At 50.3% G+C, this 18,959-nt stretch overlaps 1 protein-coding gene across 1 annotated transcript in view; it reads left to right on the top strand.

Moving 5' to 3' along the window:
* Positions 1-18,959, top strand: part of ANTXRL (ANTXR like) — a 288,394-nt gene that overhangs the window by 194,215 nt on the left and 75,220 nt on the right. Inside the window, exon 12 of the mRNA XM_077454770.1 lies at positions 14,921-14,999. Within this exon, the coding sequence (XP_077310896.1) occupies positions 14,921-14,999 (79 nt within the window). The remainder of the gene's footprint in view (positions 1-14,920; positions 15,000-18,959) is intronic.

Here is an 18,959-nt window from a genome sequence, read left to right on the forward strand (position 1 = left end):
GAATAAAGGAAAATCGCGCCCCAATATTACATTATGCATGAGGTTTTTAACCACACCCACTTCATATTGTACTGTGCCTTGTTCAGTCCCGACTTTAGCCAGCACTATAGGGTACACTTTTGTATCACCATGTATACACACAACGCTCATATGCTTTTTAGACTCTAAGTCCCCAGTCACCAGGCTAGCATGCACCAAGGTTACAAGGCTTCCTGAGTCCATTAACGCTTTAACAGGAAAGTCATTGATTGTAATATCGCAGATTTGCGGTTCAGTCTCTAGTCCAGGAACTGCAGCACAAGATGGTTCCGCAAATAGCGACTGACGCCGGCTAGCGTCACATTCCATGGGTTCAGAGGTAAGAGGGCAATGGGCCGACACGTGTCCCGCCTCATGGCATCTCCAACACTGGATAGGGCCTGGTCTCTTTGGCAAGGAGTCTTTTCGAGAGCCCCTTAGCCACCCGGGACCATCACCAGTCTTTTGTCCCTGAGACACCACTTGAGCCCTTTTCCCCCCATCAGCACCCCTCCACACTCCCCCAATAGATGGAAGTCTCTTACCAGCCGACGGCACAGATCTGGCGCTCCGGGGAGGTGAAGATGCTGCAGGAACATCACAGAGGTAGTCCTCAGTCGCCTGGAACCTCTCCACAAGGTTGACAAGTTCGTTTGCATTCTTAGGATCACCTTGTCCCACCCAGCGTTGCAAGTCAGTAGGAAGGGCTCGGAGGTAGCGATCCATCACGACCTTCTCTAGGATTTGTGCAGGAGTAGAAGTGTCTGGCTCCAACCACTTTCTTGCCAAATGGATTAGGTCATACATCTGGGACCTCGCTGATTTGTCCAGACTGTAGCTCCAGTTGCGTACCCTCCGGGCACGGACTGCAGTAGTAACTCCTAGTCGGGCAAGTATCTCCTCTTTTAGCCGAGTATAGTCCTTAACCTCTTGCTCACTGAGGTCATAGTAGGCCTTTTGGGGTTCACCTGTTAAATAGGGCGCAATTACTTCTGCCCACTCAGCGGCTGGTAACTTCTCTCGCTCAGCCACGCGCTCAAATACTGTTAGATAGGCCTCAACATCGTCCTCAGCAGTCATCTTTTGCAGCGCTTTCTGCACAGTCCTTCTCCCAGAAAAAATCTCTGGAGCGGCTCCCATCACCACAGGCGCCTCTCGATTTGCTATCAGGTGCTCGATAAGTTGTTGTTGTGCAGCCATGGACTGTTCATGTCGTCTATTGGCCTCTATCTGAGCCTGCTGTTGTGCAGCGATCATCTGCTGTTGTTCAGCCATGGACTGTTCATGTCGTCTATTGGCCTCTGTCTGAGCCTGCTGTTGTTGCAAACTCACTTGCATAAACTGCTTCAGCATCTCCTCCATGTTGCTGGACTGTTTTTTGGAGTGTAGTTGCAGCTTTCACCCAGGACATCAGCAGCTGTAGCCAAGTCTGTCCACACCGTTGCCCCTAGCAACCGCGTTGCCCGCTACCTCCACCAATTGTAAGGGATCTTCCCGGGGTAGGGTGTGTTTGGACACAGTTCACAGCAGACTTGGAATTTGATAAAGCAGATCTTGGCGTTTATTCGTGGTACAAACAGTCCAGCAAACAAAATATACAGCAACACCGTGCTTTTCTAAGTACAACAAAAATAAAAGTCCTAGCCCGGCTGGGCGCTTACTAACAGGTTCTGCTCACCTATCTGACACTTACAAACACAGCGTCTTTCACCTGGATATCGCAGGGTGGGTTTTAGCTCCAGCAGTGGCAGTGCTTGCAGCTTCCTTCAACACACAGATTGTTCATTCCCTGGCTGAGCAATCACCTGCAGACTCTGCAGAGCCTTTAGCTTCCCAGGCTAATTAGGATCAAAGCTCACCTGATCCCAAACCCAGAACTGGATCGGGGGATGTGGAATGACAGGTCCCTCTACCAAACCTACCTGCCATTCCATATAAACCCAGGCCCGGCAAAATTAAATAACAACTCAGCAGCATATCGCTGCTGAGAAACTGATCCATCCTGGATTTACCATCTCACACTGTGTAGCAACCTAGGTGAGATGTACACCCCCTCGATCACTTCTCCAGTGACATGTCTACAATATATATATATATATATATATATATATATATATATATATATATATATATATATATATATCGCTAGCAGAGTGACAGGGTGGAGGGGGGCAGGCAGAGTGACATGGAGGGGGCAGGTAGAGTGACATGGAGAGGGCAGGTAGAGTGACATGGTGAGGGCAGGTAAAGTGACATGGAGAGGGCAGGTAGAGTGACACGGAGGGGGCAGGTAGAGTGACACGGAGAGGGGCAGGTAGAGTGACACGGAGAGGGGCAGGCAGAGTGACACGGAGAGGGACAGGCAGAGTGACATGAAGAGGGACAGGCAGAGTGACATGAAGAGGGACAGGCAGAGTGACAGGGAGAGGGCAGGTAGAGTGACATGGAGAGGGCAGTTAGAGTGACAGGGAGGGGGACAGGCAGAGTGACATGGAGAGGGCAGGTAGAGTGACAGGGAGGGGGACAGGCAGAGTGACATGGAGAGGGACAGGCAGAGGGACAGGCAGAGTGACATGGAGAGGGCAGGTAGAGTGACAGGGAGGGGGACAGGCAGAGTGACATGGAGAGGGCAGGTAGAGTGACAGGGAGGGGGACAGGCAGAGTGACATGGAGAGGGACAGGCAGAGTGACAGGCAGAGTGACATGGAGAGGGCAGGTAGAGTGACAGGGAGGGGGACAGGCAGAGTGGCATTGAGAGGGACAGGTAGAGTGACGTGGAGGGGGACAGGCAGAGTGACAGGGAGGGGGACAGGCAGAGTGACAGGGAGAGGGCAGGCAGAGTGACAGGGAGGGGGACAGGGAGAGGGACAGGCAGAGTGACATGGAGAGGGACAGGCAGAGTGACAGGGAGGGGGACAGGCAGAGTGACAGGGAGAGGGACAGGCAGAGTGACAGGGAGAGGGACAGGCAGAGTGACAGGGAGGGGGACAGGCAGAGTGACGTGGAGAGGGACAGGCAGAGTGACAGGGAGGGGGACAGGCAGAGTGACATGGAGAGGGCAGGCAGAGTGACATGGAGAGGGCAGGTAGAGTGACATGGAGAGGGCAGGTAGAGTGACATGGAGGGGGCAGGTAGAGTGACATGGAGAGGGGCAGGTAGAGTGACACGGAGAGGGGCAGGCAGAGTGCCACGGAGAGGGACAGGCAGAGTGACATGAAGAGGGACAGGCAGAGTGACAGGGAGAGGGCAGGTAGAGTGACATGGAGAGGGCAGGTAGAGTGACAGGGAGGGGGACAGGCAGAGTGACATGGAGAGGGCAGGTAGAGTGACAGGGAGGGGGACAGGCAGAGTGACATGGAGAGGGCAGGTAGAGTGACATGGAGAGGGACAGGCAGAGTGACAGGCAGAGTGACATGGAGAGGGCAGGTAGAGTGACAGGGAGGGGGACAGGCAGAGTGGCATTGAGAGGGACAGGTAGAGTGACGTGGAGGGGGACAGGCAGAGTGACAGGGAGGGGGACAGGCAGAGTGACAGGGAGGGGGACAGGGAGAGGGACAGGCAGAGTGACATGGAGAGGGCAGGTAGAGTGACATGGAGGGGGACAGACAGAGCGACATAGAGAGGGCAGGCAGAGTGACATGGAGGGGGACAGGCAGAGTGACATGGAGAGGGCAGGTAGAGTGACATGGAGAGGGACAGGCAGAGTGACAAGGAGGGGGACAGGCAGAGTGACATGGAGAGGGACAGGCAGAGTGACATGGAGAGGGACAGGAAGAGTGACAGGGAGGGGGACAGGCAGAGTGACAGGGAGAGGGACAGGCAGAGGGACAGGCAGAGAGACAGGGAGAGGGACAGGCAGAGTGACAGGGAGAGGGACAGGCAGAGTGACAGGGAGGGGGACAGGCAGAGTGACGTGGAGAGGGACAGGCAGAGTGACAGGGAGGGGGACAGGCAGAGTGACAGGGAGAGGGACAGACAGAGTGACAGGGAGGGGGACAGGCAGAGTGACAGGGAGAGGGACAGGCAGAGTGACAGGGAGAGGGACAGGCAGTGTGACAGGGAGGGGGACAGGCAGAGTGACATGGAGAGGGCAGGTAGAGTGACATGGAGAGGGCAGGTAGAGTGACATGGAGAGGGCAGGTAGAGTGACATGGAGGGGGCAGGTAGAGTGACATGGAGAGGGGCAGGTAGAGTGACATGGAGAGGGGCAGGTAGAGTGACACGGAGAGGGGCAGGCAGAGTGACACGGAGAGCGGCAGGCAGAGTGACACGGAGAGGGGCAGGCAGAGTGACACGGAGAGGGGCAGGCAGAGTGACAGGGAGAGGGCAGGTAGAGTGACATGGAGAGGGCAGGTAGAGTGACAGGGAGGGGGACAGGCAGAGTGATATGGAGAGGGCAGGTAGAGTGACAGGGAGGGGGACAGGCAGAGTGACATGGAGAGGGCAGGTAGAGTGACATGGAGAGGGACAGGCAGAGTGACAGGCAGAGTGACATGGAGAGGGCAGGCAGAGTGACAGGGAGGGGGACAGGCAGAGTGGCATTGAGAGGGACAGGTAGAGTGACGTGGAGGGGGACAGGCAGAGTGACAGGGAGGGGGACAGGCAGAGTGACAGGGAGGGGGACAGGGAGAGGGACAGGCAGAGTGACATGGAGAGGGCAGGTAGAGTGACATGGAGGGGGACAGACAGAGTGACATGGAGAGGGCAGGCAGAGTGACATGGAGGGGGACAGGCAGAGTCACATGGAGAGGGCAGGTAGAGTGACATAGAGAGGGACAGGCAGAGTGACAAGGAGAGGGACAGGCAGAGTGATATGGAGAGGGACAGGCAGAGTGACAGGGAGGGGGACAGGCAGAGTGACAGGGAGGGGGACAGGCAGAGTGACAGGGAGAGGGACAGGCAGAGTGACAGGGAGGGGGACAGGCAGAGTGACAGGGAGGGGGACAGGCAGAGTGACGTGGAGAGGGACAGGCAGAGTGACAGGGAGGGGGACAGGCAGAGTGACAGGGAGAGGGACAGGCAGAGTGACAGGGAGAGGGACAGGCAGTGTGACAGGGAGGGGGACAGGCAGTGTGACAGGGAGGGGGACAGGCAGAGTGACATGGAGAGGGGCAGGCAGAGTGACATGGAGAGGGGCAGGCAGAGTGACACGGAGAGGGGCAGGCAGAGTGACACGGAGAGGGACAGGCAGAGTGACAGGGAGAGGGCAGGTAGAGTGACATGGAGAGGGCAGGTAGAGTGACAGGGAGGGGGACAGGCAGAGTGACATGGAGAGGGCAGGTAGAGTGACAGGGAGGGGGACAGGCAGAGTGACATGGAGAGGGCAGGTAGAGTGACATGGAGAGGGACAGGCAGAGTGACAGGCAGAGTGACATGGAGAGGGCAGGTAGAGTGACAGGGAGGGGGACAGGCAGAGTGGCATTGAGAGGGACAGGTAGAGTGACGTGGAGGGGGACAGGCAGAGTGACAGGGAGGGGGACAGGCAGAGTGACAGGGAGAGGGCAGGCAGAGTGACAGGGAGGGGGACAGGGAGAGGGACAGGCAGAGTGACATGGAGAGGGCAGGTAGAGTGACATGGAGGGGGACAGACAGAGTGACATGGAGAGGGCAGGCAGAGTGACATGGAGGGGGACAGGCAGAGTGACATGGAGAGGGCAGGCAGAGTGACATGGAGGGGGACAGACAGAGTGACATGGAGAGGGCAGGCAGAGTGACATGGAGAGGGCAGGCAGAGTGACATGGAGAGGGCAGGCAGAGTGACATGGAGAGGGACAGGTAGAGTGACATGGAGAGGGACAGGCAGAGTGACAAGGAGGGGGACAGGCAGAGTGACAAGGAGGGGGACAGGCAGAGTGACAAGGAGGGGGACAGGCAGAGTGACATGGAGAGGGACAGGCAGAGTGACATGGAGAGGGACAGGCAGAGTGACAGGGAGGGGGACAGGCAGAGTGACAGGGAGAGGGACAGGCAGAGTGACAGGGAGAGGGACAGGCAGAGTGACAGGGAGGGGGACAGGCAGAGTGACGTGGAGAGGGACAGGCAGAGTGACAGGGAGGGGGACAGGCAGAGTGACAGGGAGAGGGACAGGCAGTGTGACAGGGAGGGGGACAGGCAGAGTGACATTGAGAGGGCAGGCAGAGGGACAGGCAGAGTGACAGGGAGGGGGACAGGCAGCGTGACAGTGAGAGGGACAGGCAGCGTGACAGGGAGGGGGAAAGGCAGAGTGACAGGGAGGGGGACAGGCAGAGTGACAGGGAGGGGGACAGGCAGAGTGACAGGGAGGGGGACAGGCAGAGTGACATTGAGGGGGCAGGCAGAGTGACATGGAGGGGGCAGGGAGGGGGACAGGGAGAGGCAGGCAGAGTGACATGGAGGGGGCAGGCAAAGTGACATGAAGAGGGCAGGCAGAGTGACATGGAGGGGGCAGGGAGGGGGACAGGGAGAGGGCAGGCAGAGTGACATGGAGGGGGCAGGCAGAGCGACATGGAGAGGGACAGTGTTTGAGGGCACAGTGGTATAGTTTGAGGGCACAGAGGGCAAAGATTTTGAGCCACTGAGCATTACAGACCTTCCCCGGGTGATGCCCCGCCCCCCGCCCCCCCCCAGACCCTGTTAGCTCTAAAATCCTATCATACAGTGCTTACCTCCACCACCCACAGAGCAAGAAACCCCCCCCCCCTTACCTTTCAGGAGCCGCTGTAAAGATGTGTATGCGAAGTGGGGGAGGAGTCTATCACCATGCTCTCTCTCTCATCGGGTCCCAGGTTGCCAGGAGACCAGACAGTTCCATGCACTGTCTATGGCTGGCATTGGCGCTGGCCGGTGGGGTAGAGAGCGCAGGCGCAGAGTCACAGACAGTGCAGTGTGTGACCCGGGCGGCTGTTGCAGGACATTGGTCACTGAAGCGGGGAAGAAGGGGGGCCATGCGGGTGCCGTGCTGCTGGCTGTAGAAGACGAGAGAGAGAGCAGCTGTCTGCAGCTGCCCGAAATATACACTGCGGGGGATATCTTCTTCTTCTTCTGGAGAGGGGGGGAGGGCGGGGGAGTCACTCTGCTGGCGGGAGAGGAAATCTGTTCATACACTGACACACGGGGGTGGTGATCTCACTGGAGCCTGGGACTGGTCTAGAGAGTGGAGCTACTGCATTTCTAATGTGTCCGGGTGTCGGGAGAGCACAAACCCGGGCACAGCTGTCAAAACCCGGACTGTCCGGGTCATTCCCGTACAGGTGGCAACCCTACGTAGCGTGCGATGTCAGCGCCCAGGGCAAAGCAAGTAATTTGCGCCCCTGAACCTCTGGACTTTTAGCACTCCCTGAGTCCCTTCCACAAGTACAGTATTAAACAGTGGAAACTCGAGGGGTTCTTTACTCAGTCTGAGCCTCAGATTGGCTGTCGGCAGCCTTTTCTTTTATTATTGGTTGACTCTGAGGTAGTCAAAGCGATATCTTCTTAGATTCAGGCTCCATGTATACTGGAGCTCATAAACTGCCTTTTTTTTTGGAGTTTGGGTGTTCTTTTAACAGCCCATAAACTCCACTCCACTGTTATCCTATGTGTCCATGCACACATGGATGTTTTTGAACTTTTATCAGCAGTGGAGTTTATGGGTTTTCCCAACGCCATAAAATTGCGTTCAGGAGTAGTTTTTCTGACCACAAAAAATGCCAAACGCTGATAAACGTCGATAATAATTTAAGTTCATTTTTTTTTCTCATTAATGTATGCACAGCACCCCATATTGACAGAAAAACACAGAATTGTTTACATTTTTGCAGATTTATTAAAAAAGAAAAACTGAAATATCACATGGTCCTAAGTATTCAGACCCTTTGCTCAGTATTTAGTAGAAGCACCGTTTTGATCTAATACAGCCATGAGACTTTTTGGGAAAGGTGCAGCAAGTTTTTCACACCTGAATTTGGGGACCCTCTGCCATTCCTCCTTGCAGATCTTCTCCAGTTTTGTCAGGTTGGATGGTAAACGTTGGTGGACAGCCATTTTTAGGTCTCTCCACAGATGCTCAATTGGGTTTAAGTCAGGGCTTTGGCTGGGCCATTCAAGAACAGTCACAGAGTTGTTGTGAAGCCACTCCTTCTCTTATTTTAGCTGTGTGCTTATGGTCATTGTCTTGTTGAAAGGTAAACCTTCGGCCCAGTCTGAGGTCCTGAGCACTCTGGAGAAGGTTTTCGTCCAGGATATCCCTGTACTTGGCCGCATTCATCTTTCCCTCGATTGCAACCAGTTGTCCTGTCCCTGCAGCTGAAAAACACCCCCACAGCATGATGCTGCCACCACCATGCTTCACTGTTGGGACTGTATTGGACAGGTGATGAGCAGTGCCTGGTTTTCTCCACACATATCGCTTAGAATTAAGGCCAAAAAGTTCTATCTTGGTCTCATCAGACCAGAGAATCTTATTCGGCCAGCTCTAGGAAGGGTTCTGGTCATCCTAAACATCTTCCATTTAAGGATTATGGAGGCCACTGTGCTATTAGGAACCTTAAAGTGGGAGTTCACCTAATTATTTTTTTATTAAAAGCCAGCAGTTACAAATACTACAGCTGCTGACTTTTAATAAATGGACACTTTCCTTTCCTAGAGTCCAGCGATGTCGGCAGCCAAAGCTAAGCAATCGCTCAGTTGTCGGCTGCTGCCGGCGCCATTCTCAGTGAGGGAATCGGGAAGTGAAGCGTTGCTGGTTCACTTCCTGGTTCCCTACTGTGCATGCGCGAGTCACACAGCTCAATGAGAATGGTCTGCGCTGTCTCTGGGACCCATGTGTGTCCCAGCAGACTGCGCGGCGGGGGGAGGAAGAGGCATAGACTCCCGTGGGAGTCTATGCCCCTGAAGTGGGTGCAAATAACTGTCTTAGACAGGTATCTGCACCCCCCTCCCCCTTGAAAGGTGTCAAATGTGACACCGGAGGGGGGGGGGGTTCCAAAAAAGCGGAGGTTCAAATTTTGTGTGAACCTCCACTTTAAGTGCAGCAGAATTTTTTTGTAACCTTGGCCAGATCTGTGCTTTGCCACAATTCTGTCTCTGAGCTCTTCAGGCAGTTTGCTCTGACATGCACTGTGAGCTGTAAGGTCTTATATAGACAAGTGTGTGGCTTTCCTAATCAAGTCCAATCAGTATAATCAAACACAGCTGGACTCAAATGAAGGCGTATAACCATCTGAAGGATGATCAGAAGAAATGGACAGCACCTGAGTTAAAGCGGGAGTCCGCCGTTTTTTTTTTTTTTTTTTTTTTAAAGCCAGCAGCTACAAATACTGCAGCTGCTGACTTTTAAAATAATGACACTTACCCGCCCAGTGCGCCCGCGATGTCGGCATCCGAAGCCGATCATCTCTCGGGTGCTGCCGCCGCCATCTTGGGTATGGGAATCAGGAAGTGGAGCCTTTCGGATTCATTTCCCGGTTCCCTACTGCGCATGCGCGAGTCGCGCTGCGCAATAAGGATGGTCCCCGCTGTCTCTGGGATCCGTGTGTTTTCCAGCAGGCAGCGGGGGACCTTCGGAAAGGGGCGTAGATTCTGTGGAAAGGGGCGTACCTTCTGCAGAATCTACGCCGTAAGTGGGTGCAGATACCTGTACTGTACAGGTGCCTGCACCTCCCTCCCCCCTGAAATGTGCCAATTGTGGCGCCGGAGGGGGGGAGGGTTCCAATGAGCGGAAGGTCCACTTTAGGGTGGACCTCCGTTTTAAATATATGAGTGTCACAGCAAAGGGTCTGAATACTTAGGACCATGTGATATTTCAGTTTTTCAATATGGGGTGCTGTGTGTACATTAATGAGGAAAAAAATAATAATTTAAGGGGGTCTGAATACTTTTCGTCCCCACTGTGTATATAATTTTTTTTTTTTTTACTTGGTGATCCTGCTAGTAAGTCTGTTGTTTTTCAAAGGAACAAGCTGTCTTGCAGATGTAGCAATTAGAGGGATGAATCACACCATTTAAGACTGGAAGAGGTGCTTACAATGATCAGTTTTCATTTAAATATTTAAAACCTTTATCCCAAAAGGAAAAAAAATGTTTGATGTAACTGAGTATAAAGTGTGAGCTGGAGTTTGGCTTCAATTTGTTTAGTGTACCTAAATCTGCTAGTACATCTAACACAGCCTGAGTCCCTGTACCACTCTCCCCATGGCTCCAGGTGAGGGATTAAAATATATAAGAGAAGGGGCACCCCCCCTCCTCCCATCCCTAGGTGTGTCTTCTATAATTCCCCCTACCTTACGTCAGTTAGCATTGGCTGCCTGTTCTGCTGTGTAGCAGGGCTCTTCATTATTACATAGTTACATAGTTAGTAAGGTTGAATAAAGACACCAGTCCATCCAGTTCAACCTGAGTGAGTGTCTACAATTGTCCCTATCCCTATACATTGCACACTCACATCAGTCCCTACCCTCAAGGAGCCCACAATCCAAGGTCCCCATTCATATACTAGGGACAATTTTTTTCAAAAGCCAATTAACCTACCAGTATGTCTTTGGAGTGTGGGAGGAAATCGGAGTACCTGGAGGAAACCCACGCAGGCACAGGGAGAACATGCAAACTCCAGGCAGGTAGTGTCGTGGTTGGGATTCAAACCAGTGACCCTTTTTACTGCTAGGTGAGAGTGCTAACCACTACACCAGTGTGCTACCCTACAAGCCTGAGCCTCTGATTGGCTATCCGCAGCCTACAGCCTTTTATTATTGGTTAAATTAACTATTGTAGTGAAAGAGATATCTCAGATTCAACCAATAATAAAAGAAAATGCTGAGGCTCAGGCTGTGAGGGGAGGGACCCTTTGCATCTCCACAGCAACTATACTAGTGAAAGGGACTCAGGGAGTGCTAAAAGTTCACAGGTTAGGGGGGACAAATCACTTGCATTGCCCTAGGTGCTGATAACCCACACTATGCCACTGCACTCACTTGGATGGTCCCCGAGGCCTCACTGGCTCAGTCAGCAGCTTTTGTTTCAATGAGGCTGTGGACTGCTTGTTTAATCTTCCTGCACCCACATCCCCTTCACAGACACAGAACACGGGCAGGGAGAGAGGGGCAAGAGAAGAGATGTGTGTGATGCTCAGGCATGCTGGAATGGATGGAACAGTGTGGGGTTCCCCTCCTTCCAGGACAGCTACACCTCCCAAGCCGGCTGTCACCCACACACTGAGATCAGGAATGATCAAGAAGGAGCGGCTGCCAGAGGAGGGGGAGGAGAGGAGCAGGTGGAGAGAGCCGCAAGTTTTCCGGGGGGGGGGGGCGGGAACTCATTTCTACACCCCTCAAAATTTTGTGCCCGGGCGAGTGGACCGGCTCCCCCCCCCATGCCATGCCACTGTTGACAAACATATACTAAGAAGTTCAGAGCAGAAAATACACTGTATACATGAGGGGGTGCTTAAAAGCTCTAGATCTGACCAAAAAGGAATGACCTAGATCTATGAAACGCACTGCTATTCCACATATTCATCCCGCAGTTCAACACTCTAGGCACAGTTTGCCTAACCCTTTTAAAAAAAAATGGTTGAATCCATGCTAGGTTTTCCAGACCACATTTTGCAGTCCACTAGTGACCACCAGCAGGTGGTATAAATAAGGGAAGACTAGGGTAAGTGGGTGCTCTTGGCCTGGGACTCAGGAAGCCAAACCTGAGAGAGCTATCAATGTGGAGATTGTTTTCTGAGAGAAAGAAAAAAGGTTTTCATTATGTTTGTTTTGTTGGAGTGGATTTGCCTTCAGTAAATCAACCCCACAGCGTTCTTTAATCACCTCGCCTGTCATAATGTCTCTCTCTCTCGTGTGTGTGTGTGTGTGTGTGTGTGTGTATACATACACACACACACACACATTTTTCCATTTGTCAGGCCTGTAGTATTAAATCTGAACGTACATATGCACATATGAATTTTTCTAGTTTGGGAATCCACCAATCAAAGAATTCTGCTCATCATCATCATTATAGATGTAAAAGTACTACTGTAAAAGTCTAACGAATCCCATAGGCTTGAAAACGTCTACTAGCTTTTTTTTTTTCTCTTCCATAATACTTTATTGACATCTTTCAAAAGTATAAGGTCACAAACATAAGTTAGACATTGTAAGATGAACCATATACAAAATACTAAAGTGGTTGTCTTAAAGTAAAGTGGGGTTTAGACAAAGGGAATTTGATGGAAAATGGGGAGCCTGGTCTGAGAGGCCAGTCTTTACCTGTAAGGTATACAGGTCCTTCTCAAAAAATTAGCATATTGTGATAAAGTTCATTATTTTCTGAAATGTACTGATAAACATTAGACTTTCATATATTTTAGATTCATTACACACAGCTGAAGTAGTTCAAGCCTTTTCTTGTTTTAATATTGATGATTTTGGCATACAGCTCCTGAAAACCCAAAAATCCTATCTCAAAAAATTTGCATATTTCATCCGAACAATAAAAGAAAAGTGTTTTTAATACAAAAAAAGTCAACCTTCAAATAATTATGTTCAGTTATGCACTCAATACTTGGTCGGGAATCCTTTTGCAGAAATGACTGCTTCAATGCGGCGTGGCATGGAGGCAACCAGCCTGTGGCACTGCTGAGGTGTTATGGAGGCCCAGGATGCTTAGATAGCGGCCTTCAGCTCATCCAGAGTGTTGGGTCTTGCTTCTCTCAAATTTCTCTTCCCAATATCCCACAGATTCTCTATGGGGTTCAGGTCAGGAGAGTTGGCAGGCCAATTGAGCACAGTAATACCATGGTCAGTAAACCATTTACCAGTGGTTTTGGCACTGTGAGCAGGTGCCAGGTCATGCTGAAAAATGAAATCTTCATCTCCATAAAGCTTTTCAGCAGATGGAAGCATGAAGTGCTCCAAAATCTCCTGATAGCTAGCTGCATTGACTATGCCCTTGATAAAACACAGAGGACCAACACCAACAGCTGACATGGCACCCCAGACCATCACTGACTGTGGGTACTTGACACTGGACCTCAGGCATTTTGGCATTTCCCTCTCCCCAGTCTTCCTCCAGACTCTGGCACCTTGATTTCCGAATGACATGCAAAATTTGCTTTCATCCGAAAAAAGTACTTTGGACCACTGAGCAACAGTCCAGTGCTGCTTCTCTGTAGCCCAGGTCAGGCGCTTCTGCCACTGTTTCTGGTTCAAAAGTGGCTTGACCTGGGGAATGCGGGACCTGTAGCCCATTTCCTGCACACGCCTGTACACGGTGGCTCTGGATGTTTCTACTCCAGACTCAGTCCACTGCTTCCGCAGGTCCTCCAAGGTCTGGAATCGGTCCTTCTCCACAATCTTCTTCAGGATCCGGTCACCTCTTCTCGTTGTGCAGCGTTTTCTGCCACACTTTTTCCTTCTCACAGACTTCCCACTGAGGTGCCTTGATACAGCACTCTGGGAACAGCCTATTCGTTCAGAAATTTCTTTCTGTGTCTTACCCTCTTGCTTGAGGGTGTCAATGATGGCCTTCTGGACAGCAGTCAGGTCGGCAGTCTTACCCATGATTGCGGTTTTGAGTAATGAACCAGGCTGGGAGTTTTTAAAAGCCTCAGGAATCTTTTGCAGGTGTTTAGAGTTAATTAGTTGATTCAGATGATTAGGTTAATAGCTTGTTTAGAGAACCTTTTCATGATATGCTAATTTTTTGAGATAGGAATTTTGGGTTTTCATGAGCTGTATGCCAAAATCATCAATATTAAAACAAGAAAAGGCTTGAACTACTTCAGTTGTGTGTAATGAATCTAAAATATATGAAAGTCTAATGTTTATCAGTACATTACAGAAAATAATGAACTTTATCACAATATGCAAATTTTTTGAGAAGGACCTGTATATACCTCTGGGTTCCACATTGGCTAGCTTCTTTATCATTTTTAATCCCAGTGTCTAGATCTGTTTCAAGACAAATCCAGACTGCAGACTGTTCAGTAGGGGAAGTGTGGTTATCTTGGGTAAGAGATTTGTTGGATGTTTCCTCCTCAGGCTGGGAGGTTCGTTTTTTTTTAGAGAATGGGTCCCAGAGTGTTGGCACAGTTCATTTGATTGAATGATTTTAGATTGAATCTCAGGAACATAACATATTCATTCTGGATAAAACAAATTGTGAGGGAGGCAAAACAAATCCAGTGTGAATTTGTTATCACTTTTACCAAGAGAAAAAAACCTTGACCCCCCTATGGTTAGTTGGCTAATTTCCTTGGATCAAAATATTTTTCTGTTGGCCCTTAGTAACCATAACTCTGTAATTAGTCATGGGATGATCTTCAATTCCCTTTTCATGTATTAAAACATTCTGCAGTCTAAGGCCTGATTCACACTTATGCATTTTTAGTGCATTTTGCAGATTTGCACTACAGTCCATCTTACATGGTTTCCTATGGAACACGTTCTGCAGTGCAAATCTGCAAAAAGCACTAAAAAATAGATGTGAATCAGGCCTAAAGCAGCTCTTTCATAAAAATGCAAGGTTCGATTAGATTGCATCAGAAACAAAATGTTAAAAATACTTACTTTGGACTCCAGAATCACATGTGCTCGTCTAGGCAAGGGTAATATCAATAAGCTTTCTCACAGGATTCTGAGAAGGCTGGGCATCTAGATCCCACAATGCACTCCTGTATAGTGCTTGAGTGTCTCATTGTGGGATTTGGGATTCTGAGCTTTACTAAAATCCTGTGATAAGGCCTTGTGATACATTTTGTTTTACCGTATTTGTTTTGTATTCAGTTTCTAAAGGTTTTATTATTGTGGCATGGGAAGCTGGGCCAAGAGCAGGTCTTGCATTTTTATCCACTCAACCTATCCTAATGTAAACTTTTCATGAGGTCTTGCACTCTACTCCTGCTTTATCAAACGTATAAACTGATTCTAAGTTTTAATGCTAGTAATTGTTGTCTTGTCAGGGTGGTGTACCTGCAGGTCAGCATGAACATGGGTCTCACCTTCATTTCCAGCTCAGTGAGCATCACCAGTACCCATTGTGTAAGTATCTGCAGAAGCAAGAATCTCCTATATTGTGTATAAACATTCCTCGACTCATCTATTGCCACCTACACATAGCAATGCTTATTCCATTTTTCCATTCCATCAACATGGCTTGTGTTAACAATTATATATGCTTTGTTATTTTTTGCTATATTTTCTTTCCATCAAAAAAAAGTTATCCTTTCAACATGTTATACAAAAAGTACTGGGCACATCTATGATGGGCAGCACAGTGGTGTAGTGGTTAGCACTCTCCCCTAGCAGTAAGCTGGTTCGAATCCCAACCACGACACTACCTGCCTGGAGTTTGCATGTTCTCCCTGTGCCTGCATGGGCTTCCTCCGGGTACTCCGGTTTCCTCCCACAATCCAAAGACATGTAGGTAGGTTAATTGGCTTCTGTCCAAAAAATTGGCCCTAGTATATGAATGGGGACCTTGGATTGTGCGGACCCTTGAGGGTAGGGACCGATGTGAGTGTGCAATGTACAGGGATAGGGACCATTGTAGACACTCAGGTTGAACTGGATGGACTGGTGTCTTTATTTAACCTTACTAACTATGAAACTATGACATCATTTTCTACTTTCTGTTATAAAACATATCTAATAAAAAAAAAAGTCTAAAAAAAATAAAATTTCTTAATTTATTTACACTGAAATGTGTTCTGTATATGTCTTTGATAAAAACAAAAAATTCCTAATAAGTGTATATTATTTGGTTTGTGCAAAAGTTATAGCATCTACAAAATATGGTATATATGCTGGAATTTACGCCGCTACTGTATAGACCCTATACCGTAATGGCGATGATCAGCGACTTATAGTGTGATTGTGATAGGGTGGCAGGAAATCTGACGCTAACAGACACGATCTAGGAAGGTCACTAACTGATACTGACATCGCTAGTGACACTAATACAGTGATAATACTGTACACTGACACTGTACTAATAACACTGGCTGGGAAGGGGTTAACGTCTAGGAGCAATTAAGGGGTCAACTGTGTGCCTAACAATGTGTAATGTGTGCAGCTTTTACTTAACTATCTGGCTGTTTTTTCACCCTGCTTTGCAGGGAGAATAAACAGCCTGGTCAGCTGATTTGGCTGAAAACTGCTGGCAAACTAGTGCTGTGTCCTGTATCTACCACCCACTCCATTACAGAGCTTGACCCTCACATCCTGTCTTGTGGACAATGTTTTCACAAAATGAGCAGTGAGGGAAATCTGCAACATGGAGACAGACAGAATTCCAAATCTAGCAGGGGTTTATGACTTTCCGCTCATTCATATTTTTGTAAATATTTTACTATAGCTTTTCATGTGACAACACTGAAGAAATGACGCTTTGCTAGAATGTAAAGTAGAGAGTGTACAGTTTGTATAACAGTGTAAATTTGCTGTCCATTTAAAATAACTCAACACACAGCCATTAATGTCTAATCCATCATGTTGGAATACTACCCCGCAGCCCAGTCTCCGAAGGGAGGGGATCATGCTCTGCTTCAATATGTCACAGTACATGTTGGCATTCATGGTTCCCTCAATGAACTGTACTTCCCCAGTGCCGGCAGCACTCATGCAGCCCCAGACCATGACACTCCCACCACCATACTTGACTGTAGGCAGGGGCGGATCCAGAGTCTAATCTCGGGAGGGGCACTGCTATAAAATATGTTTTTTGGGGGGCAATTTATATGGGAAATGGCTGGTATTGGCGCTTCAATCATTACGGCACCATGGTTGTTATGGTGTCAGGATGATTGAAGCGCATTATTTCTATTAATACATTGTAATATAAAATTAAATGGTTCAACTCACCATAATGCAGAATCAGTGGGAGCCCTGAGGATGTCACTTGCCATGTCGCCTGCCACCAAATGTGGATTGTCACTTGTCACCAAATGCGGATTGTTACTTGCCACGTCACCTGCCACACATTGCGGATTGTCACTTGCCACGTAGCCTGCCACACATTGCAGATTGCCACTTGCCATGTCACCTGCCACACATTGCGGATTGTCACTTGCCACGTCGCCTGCCACCAGATGCGGATTGCCACGTAGCCTGCCACACATTGCGGATTGCCACTTGCCACGTCACCTGCCACACATCGCGGATTGTCACTTGCCAAGTTGCCTGACCCACATTGCGGATTGCCACTTGCCACGTCACCTGCCACACATTGGGGATTGTCACTTGCCACGTCACCTGCCACACATTGCGGATTGTGACTTGCCACGTCACCTGCCACACATTGCGGATTGTCACTTGCCACGTCGCCTGCCACCAGATGCGGATTGCCACGTAGCCTGCCACACATTGCGGATTGCCACTTGCCACGTCACCTGCCACACATTGCGGATTGTCACTTGCCAAGTTGCCTGACCCACATTGCGGATTGCCACTTGCCACGTCACCTGCCACACATTGGGGATTGTCACTTGCCACGTCACCTGCCACACATTGCGGATTGTCACTTGCCACGTTGCCTGCCACACATTGCGGATTGCCACTTGCCACGTCACCTGCCACACATTGCGGATTGTCACTTGCCACGTTGCCTGCCACACATTGCGGATTGCCACTTGCCACGTCACCTGCCACACATTGCGGATTGTCACTTGCCACGTTGCCTGCAACATATTGCGGATTGCCACGTAGCCTGCCACACATTGCGGATTGTCACTTGCCGCGTCACCTGCCACACATTGCGGATTGTCACTTGCCACGTCAACTGCCACACATTACGGATTGTCACTTGCCACGTCACCTGCCACACATTGCGGATTGCCACTTGCCACGTAGTCTGCCACACATTGCGGATTGCCACTTGCCACGTAGCCTGCCACACATTGCGGATTGTCACCTACTGGTGGTCTTTTGTTGGGTCCCAGAGTGAACATAGGCAGCAGAGAGATGATGCAATCTCTCTGCTGCACACAGCTTCCTACACAGTGAGGGCGGAACTGGAGGGACGCAGGGCAGTGAGAGATGATGTCATCTCCCTGCTCCCCTGCCTGCTGGCTTCCTGATTGGCCAGCAGCCCTCCTAAGCTGCCCAGCTGCCCCCCCTCACCCGTCCACTCAGCGCGGGTACCCGCGGAACCGGCCGCGATTGGACCCGCGGAACCGGCCCGCGGGTACCCGCGGAACCGGCCGCGATTGGAGCCGCGGAACCGGCCGCGGGTACCCGCGGAACCGGCCGCGATTGGACCCGCGGAACCGGCCCGCGGGTACCCGCGGAACCGGCCGCGATTGGACCCGCGGAACCGGCCGTTCTGTCATCAGCTGGCGGTATTCTCGGGGGGGGGCAATTGACCCGTTGCCCCCCCCCTGGATCCGCCCCTGACTGTAGGCAAGACACACTTGACTTTGTACTCCTCATCTAGTTGCCACCACACACACCTGACACCATCTGAACCAAATAAGTTTATCTTGGTCTCATCAGACCACAAGACATGGTTCCAGTAATCCATGTCCTTATTCTGCTTGTTTTCAGCAAACTGTTTGCAGGATTTCTTGTGCATCATCTTTAAAGGGGCTCCCTTTTGGGACGATCCAGACCAATTTGATGAAGCATGCAGCATATGGTCTGAGCACTGACAGGCTGACCCCCCCCCCCCCACCCCTTCAACCTCTGCAGCATGTCTATTTCCCAAAGACAACCTCTGGATATGACGCTGAGCCTGTGCACTCAACTTCTTTGGTCGACCATGGCGAGGCCTGTTCTGAGTGGAACCAGTCCTGTTAAAACGCTGTATGGTCGTGACCACCGTGCTGCAGCTCAGTTTCAGCTTCTTAGCAAACTTCTTATAGCCTAGACCATCTTTATGTAGAGAAACAATTTATTTTTTCAGATCCTTTAGAGTTCTTGAGTCCTTGAGGTGCCACGTTGAACTTCCAGTGACCAGTATGAAAGATTGAGAGCAATAACACAAAATGTAACACACCTGCTCCC

Source organism: Lithobates pipiens, unplaced genomic scaffold (assembly GCF_037356315.1).
Source record: "Lithobates pipiens isolate NorthernLeopardFrog02 unplaced genomic scaffold, aLitPip1_a1.2 Scaffold_25, whole genome shotgun sequence".
NCBI lineage: Eukaryota > Metazoa > Chordata > Amphibia > Anura > Ranidae > Lithobates > Lithobates pipiens.